At 54.0% G+C, this 6,669-nt stretch overlaps 1 protein-coding gene across 1 annotated transcript in view; it reads left to right on the top strand.

Annotated features, from left to right (window-relative positions):
- IRAK1 (interleukin 1 receptor associated kinase 1) overlaps positions 1–6,669 on the top strand; it is a 32,721-nt gene that overhangs the window by 21,736 nt on the left and 4,316 nt on the right. The window contains exon 8 of the mRNA XM_015408820.1: positions 4,438–4,560. Coding sequence (XP_015264306.1) covers positions 4,438–4,560 — 123 coding nt within the window. The remainder of the gene's footprint in view (positions 1–4,437; positions 4,561–6,669) is intronic.

Below are 6,669 nucleotides of genomic sequence, written 5' to 3'. Positions count from 1 at the left end.
CCGCCCTTCACTACCCAAAGGCGTCTCAGAGCGGCTTACAGACTCCTTTCCCTTCCCCTCCCCACAACAGACACCCTGTGAGGTAAAAGAAGAAGAAGAAGAAGAGACTGGATTTGTACCCCGCCCTACACTTGGAGTCTCAGAGCGGCTTTCAAACTTCTTTCCCTTCCCCTTCTCACGACAGACACCCTGTGAGGCAGGTGGGGCTGACAGAGCTCTGAGAGAACTTGTGACTGACCCAAGGTCACACCAGCAGCTGCAAGTGGAGGAGTGAGGAATCAAACCTGGTTCTCCCAGATCAGAGTCTGCACACTTAACCACTACACCAAACAGGGCTCTCATTTGGGAGTTCCAGGATCAAATCCCCACTTGGGTCAGGGGAGCTCATTGGGTGACCTCGGGCAGTCGCGCTCTCTCAGCCTCGCCTACCTCACAGGGCTGTTGTGAAGATAAAATGGAGGAGAGGGAAAGTTATGTAAGCCACGTTGTGTCCAGTGTTCCCTTTAAGCTGAGTTCGTGTGAACCGGCTCACAGTTGTTTTCACCTCCGGCTCATACCTTTCTGCCTCAGCTCAGGAAGGAGGGCTCCAGAGAGCAAACTAATTTATGCAGCAGCCAAACCGCTCGCTCATGACTTGAATGCCAGCAGCTCACAAAGTGGAATTTTTGCTCACAGGACTCCACAGTTTAGAGGGAGCATTTCTTGGGTCCCCACTGGGGAGAAAGGGGGGGGGATATAAGTGTTGTGGAAGGACCCCCCCCCGTTTTAAAAGTGTGGGTTTTTTTCTTCTTCCCTCTGGAAGTGGCAGGAAGGCAGCTCAGTTGCCTGCTAGAGCATGTCTGTCCACATGCTAATGGCCCTGGTAGGAAAACCAGCTAAGGAGTTTGGTGCTAGGAAGTCTCCAGGCGATTCCTGGAGATTTCCCAGAATGCCTTCCGGGAGCGTTCCCAGGATGCACCTGCGAGACGAACCGGGTCAAGGGGGTGGGGGTGAGGAGTTAACAAAAGTTCCTTGCCAGAGGAAGTTGCTCTCCCCCCCCTTGGAATGGTGCGCCGGGGACAACTTTGAGCCCCGGTCTGCAATCAGGCAGCCATCTTTTCCTGACCAGGTGGCCTCCCAGGTAATCATGGGATATAGACAGGAACCTTGTACCTTTTCGGGATCCTTAGCGCCTGCCCTATTTTAACATCAGTTAGGGCAGACATGTCGAACTCCGGATCTGACATAAATGTCACTTTGCCGTGTGTGCCCATAAAACGTAATGCCGGGTATTGGAGATACAAACTATATAAATGACAGCAGCTGGTAAGCTACGAGTTGGTATATTCTCACCGCAAGGCCCCCTGGGCTGGGAGCAGACTGGAGAGCCAGCAGTGCAGCCCTGGGCAGATGCTCCCACGCTGCATGACTGCTGCAGACGAGGTTGTTTCGCCATGCTGGAGCCACCATCGGAGTGACCCTGCCCACTTCCCTCCCTGAGCAGTCCCCTCCCGTGCACTAGTAGTTTGCAGGCTGCAGAAGAAGAAGAAGAGATTGGATTTATACCCCGCCCTTCACTACCTGAAGGTGTCTCAGAGCGGCTTACAAACTCCTTTCCCTTCCCCTCCCCCCAACAGACACCCTGTGAGGTAAAAGAAGAAGAAGAAGAGATTGGATTTATACCCTGCCCTTCAATACCCGAAGGAGTCTCAGAGCGGCTTACAAACTCCTTTCCCTTCCCCTCCCCACAACAGACACCCTGTGAGGTAAAAGAAGAAGAAGAAGAGATTGGATTTATACCCCGCCCTTCACTACCCGAAGGAGTCTCAGAGCGGCTTACAAACTCCTTTCCCTTCCCCTCCCCACAACAGACACCCTGTGAGGTAAAAGAAGAAGAAGAAGAGATTGGATTTATACCCCGCCCTTCACTACCTGAAGGTGTCTCAGAGCGGCTTACAAACTCCTTTCCCTTCCCCTCCCCCCAACAGACACCCTGTGAGGTAAAAGAAGAAGAAGAAGAGATTGGATTACCCCCCTGCCCTTCACTACCCGAAGGAGTCTCAGAGCGGCTTACAAACTCCTTTCCCTTCCCCTCCCCACAACAGACACCCTGTGAGGTAGGCAGGGCTGAGAGAGCTCTGACAGAAACTGCTCTTTTTCAAGAACAGCTCTTTTCAGAGCTACGGCTTGCCCAAGGTGCAAGTGGAGGAGTGGGGAATCAAACCCAGTTCTCCCAGATTAGAGTCCGCGCGCCTAACCACGCACCGAGTTAGTGTGAGCTAGCTCAGTTTTTTAGCCTCCAGCTCACAGATTGTTGTCTTAGCTCAGGAAGGACAACTTCGAAACAAACTAATTCATGCAGTACCAAAATCGCTTGCTCACAGCTTTAAATGCCGGTAGCTCGCAAAGTTTAATTTTTGCTTATGAGACTCCACAGCTTAGAGGTCACAGCCACGATCCGTTGCTCAGCCCCACGGCCCTGTGGAACAACAGCGTCTGGTGGGTTCTTCTGAATGCTCCCAAGGAAGCAACAGACGTTAACCTCTGCAGGCAGCCCATGCTGGAGCACTGAGACATTTGAGAACGTCCTGAATTGGTCTCTCCAATGAGAGTGGAGGCATGAAGTGTGCGCACGCGGCAGGAGACAACCGTTTTTTAAAATATGCCTGTATGTGAAGGGCAGAGTAGGGGGCAATGCTCCCTCTAAGCAGTGAGCAAGAATTTTACTTTGTGAGCTGCTGGCATTCAAGCTGTGAGCGAGCGATTGGGCTCCTGCATCAATTAGTCTGCTCCGCAGCCCTCCTTCCTGAGCAAAGGCAAAAATGGGGCTAAAAAACTGTGAGCTAGCTCACACTAACTCAGCTTAGAGGGAACACTGGTAGGGGTTGCTTATAGAATCATAGACTGTTAGAGTCGGAAGGGATCTTGCAGGTCATCTAGTCCAGCCCCCTGCGCTCTGCAGGAGCACAGCCGAAAGAGAGCCCTACATACCTACAACATACCCGAAAGATGGTCGTCCAGCCTCCGCTTGAGAACGTCCAGCGAAGGAGCATCCATCCACCCCCTCCCGAGCCCGTCCGTTCCACGGCTCAACCACTCTTACAGTCAGGAAGTTTCTCCTGATATTTAGCCGGTAACGACTCCCTTGTAACTTCCACCCATTGCAATCCGGAGCAAGAGAGAGAATAGATCCACTCCACCTTCTTCATGACAGCCCTTCAGATACTTGAAGACTGCAATCGTGTCCCCTCTACGCCTTCTCTTTCCCAGGCGAAACAGACCCAGCTCTTTCAGCCTTTCCTCGTAAGACTTGGATTCCAACCCTCTCCCCATCCTGGTTGCCCTCTCCTGGCAAAAAAAGAGCGTGCTTCTTCTGTGTGTGTGTGTGTGTGTGTGTGTGTGTGTGTGTGTGTGTGTGTGTGCGCTCTTGGAAGGCTCTCCCTCTTGTGTTAATGCTGTCTGGTGGCCCACGCAGTAGAGGTAGGCCGCCACCAACGTACATTTTTTTGGACTGCGCGAGTGAAGTCCCATCAAGTCAGAGCTGGCTTACGGTTTCAAGGCAAGACACATTCAGGGGTGGTCGGCTAGCAGCCGTGGACGTCCTCGGTGGTCTCCCATCCACTTACAAGCCAGGGCCGACCCTGCTCAGCTTCCGAGTTCTGACGAGATCGGGCTCGCCGGAGCCATCCGAGTCAGGGCGAGAGACGTTCGGAGGTGGCTTGCCTTTTCCTGCCTCCACGTCACGACCCCGGACTTCTCCGGTGGTCTCCCAGCCAAAAACCAGCCAGGGCTGACCACTGTTCCCTCTGAGCTGTGGAGTCTTATGAGCGACTGGCATTCAAGTTGTGAGCAAGCGATTGGGCTGCTGCATCAATTAGGTTTGCTCTGGAGCTCTTCCCGAGCGGAGACAAAAATGTGTGAGCCGGAGGCTAAGAGACTGTGAGCTAGCTCACACTCAGCTTAGAGGGAACACTGGGGCTGACCCTGCTTAGCTCCCAAGCAATGTTCCCTCTAAGCTTTGGAGTCTTGTGAGCGAAAATTCTACTTCATGAGCTACCAGCATCAAAGTTGTGAGCCAGCGATTTGGCTGCTGCATGAATTAGTTTGCTCTGGAGCCCTCCGTCCTGAGCTAGGGCAAAAATGTGTGAGCCGGAGGCTAAAAAAACTGTGAGCCAGCTCACACTAACTCAGCTTAGAGGGAACACTGCTCCCAAGGTCTAACGAGACTCAGCTGACCTGGGCTATCCAGGTCAGGGATATTTTTAGCTGCGAACAAAACGCAGGCGCTTGGTCGCGCGTCCCCTCTTTCGGCCCCGTCGTGTGCTGGCCGTAAAATCGCGGCTACCCGCAACACCGTTTTCTGATGCCCATCCACCCAACTTTTGACTCCCATCCCCCCCTGACAACGTTGTGGCTTCCGCCTCACCCCGTCGCTCAGATCCGCTGCTTTCTCTGCAGGCGCCGCTGCCCCTCAGATCGTCATCAACCCGGCACGGAGGCGCATGATGGAGCGGCTGGCACTCTACGCTGACGGGGCCCTCGACAGCATGGCTATACTTGCCTCTCTCTCCGTGGGGGAAGGTAACTTCCTACTCTGTGCCCACCCGCCGCTGCAGGGGGAGCCCCAGTTGGGCGAGGCAGTGTTCTGAAGGCTCCCGCTGGATTAGGAGAGGAGTCCCCAACGTGGCGCCCCTGGGCACCACAGCACCTGCTGACACCTTCTCTGGCGCCCGCCGAGTGTTTTTGGAAAGTAGGTGGGGCTTTTGCCCAACAGAGCTTCTGATTGGCCACTGGAGATTTGATTGGCCGTGCAGATTGAAAAAAAACAACACGTTTCTTCACTGTGTTCCCTCCCCTGGGCACCACAGCACCTGCTGACACCTTCTCTGGCGCCCGCCGAGTGTTTTTGGAAAGTAGGTGGGGCTTTTGCCCAACAGAGCTTCTGATTGGCCATTGGAGATTTGATTGGCCGTGCAGATTTAAAAACAAAACAAAACACGTTTCTTCACTGTGTTCCCTCAAAGCTGTGGAGTCTTGTGAGCAAAAATCGTACTTTGTGAGCTGCTGGCATTGAAGTTGTGAGTGAGAGATTTGGCTGCTGCATAAATTGGTGTGCCCTGGAGCTCTCCCTTCCTGAGCTGAGACGAAAATGTGTGAGCCGGAGGCTAAAAAACTGAGCTAGCTCACACTAACTCAGCTTAGAGGGAACACTGGACTGAAGGTAAGTTGTAGCAGCCATTTTGTACCTGGCTCTGCCTCCTGTGGCAGCCATTTTGTGGCTGCACTCACCACACTGTATCAGAATTCCAAAGGTGCCCACGGGCTTTAAACAATTGGGGGGGGGGGCTGGTTTAGGGCATGGAATACAAGAAGGGCGGTTCCAGCCACCGTTGCTTTTCCGTGTGCTTAGCTTTCCAAGACTTGAGCCTCTTACCCTTGACAGCAGCTGTTCTGAAGGAAGCAGGAGTGTACTTGCTTCCACTCATGCCTCACTTGGCCCACAGGATGCCATGTTCACACAGGGCTGTACACCCTATGCACACAGCATCAGAACATAAGAGAAGCCAATGTTGGATCAGGCCAATGGCCCCTCCAGTCCAACACTCTCTATCGCACAGTGGCCCAAACCCAGGGGCCATCAGGAGGTCCACCAGCAGGGCCAGATCTCCAGAAGCCCTCCCACTGTTGCCCCCCAAGCACCAAGAAGAAAGAGCATCACTGCCCCAGACATAAGAACGTAAGAGAAGCCATGCTGGATCAGGCCAATGTCCCCTCCAGTCCAACACTCTGTATCGCACAGTGGCCAAACCCCAGGTGCCCTCAGGAGGTCCACCAGCAGGGCCAGAACTCCAGAAGCCCCCCCACTCTTGCCCTCCCAAGCACCAAGAAGCCCCAGAGAAAAGAACGTAAGAAGCAGGAGTGTGCTTGCTTCCAATCATGCCTCACTTGGCCCACAGGATGCCATGTTCACACAGGGCTGTACACCCTATGCACACAGCATCAGAACATAAGAGAAGCCAATGTTGGATCAGGCCAATGGCCCCTCCAGTCCAACACTCTGTATCGCACAGTGGCCCAAACCCAGGGGCCATCAGGAGGTCCACCAGCAGGGCCAGATCTCCAGAAGCCCTCCCACTGTTGCCCCCCAAGCACCAAGAAGAAAGAGCATCACTGCCCCAGACAGAGTGTTCCATCTGTGCCTTGTGGTTAAGAGCCACTCGTGGACCTCTGCTCCTGTTTGCTTCAATCACTGCCCCAGACAAAAGAACGTAAGAGAAGCCAATGTTGGATCAGGCCAGTGGCCCATCCAGTCCGTGTCACACAGTGGCCAAAACCCAGGGGCCATCACAAGGTCCACCAGCAGGACCAGAACTCCAGAAGCCCTCCCACTCTTGCCCCCCCAAGTACCAAGAACACAGAGCATCACTGCCCCAGACAGAGTGTTCCATCTGTGCCTTGTGGTTAAGAGCCACTCGTGGACCTCTGCTCCTGTTTGCTTCAATCTTGTGCTAATGGCTGCTAGTCTCGGCGGAGATCTACTCCTTCCCGTATGAGAGCCCGTGTGCCTCTTTAAATCTGTTGCTGTGGCAGTCATCCTGTTGTGGATCTTCTAGAGGCAGCCGGTTGGCCACCGCACAAGCGGAATGCTGGACTGGATGGGCCTTTGGCCAGATCCGGCAGGGCTCTTCC

Source organism: Gekko japonicus, unplaced genomic scaffold, assembly GCF_001447785.1.
Source record: "Gekko japonicus isolate JY-2015 unplaced genomic scaffold, Gekko_japonicus_V1.1 scaffold3642, whole genome shotgun sequence".
NCBI classification, from domain to species: domain Eukaryota; kingdom Metazoa; phylum Chordata; class Lepidosauria; order Squamata; family Gekkonidae; genus Gekko; species Gekko japonicus.
This window is presented reverse-complemented; position numbering and strand designations above follow the sequence as displayed.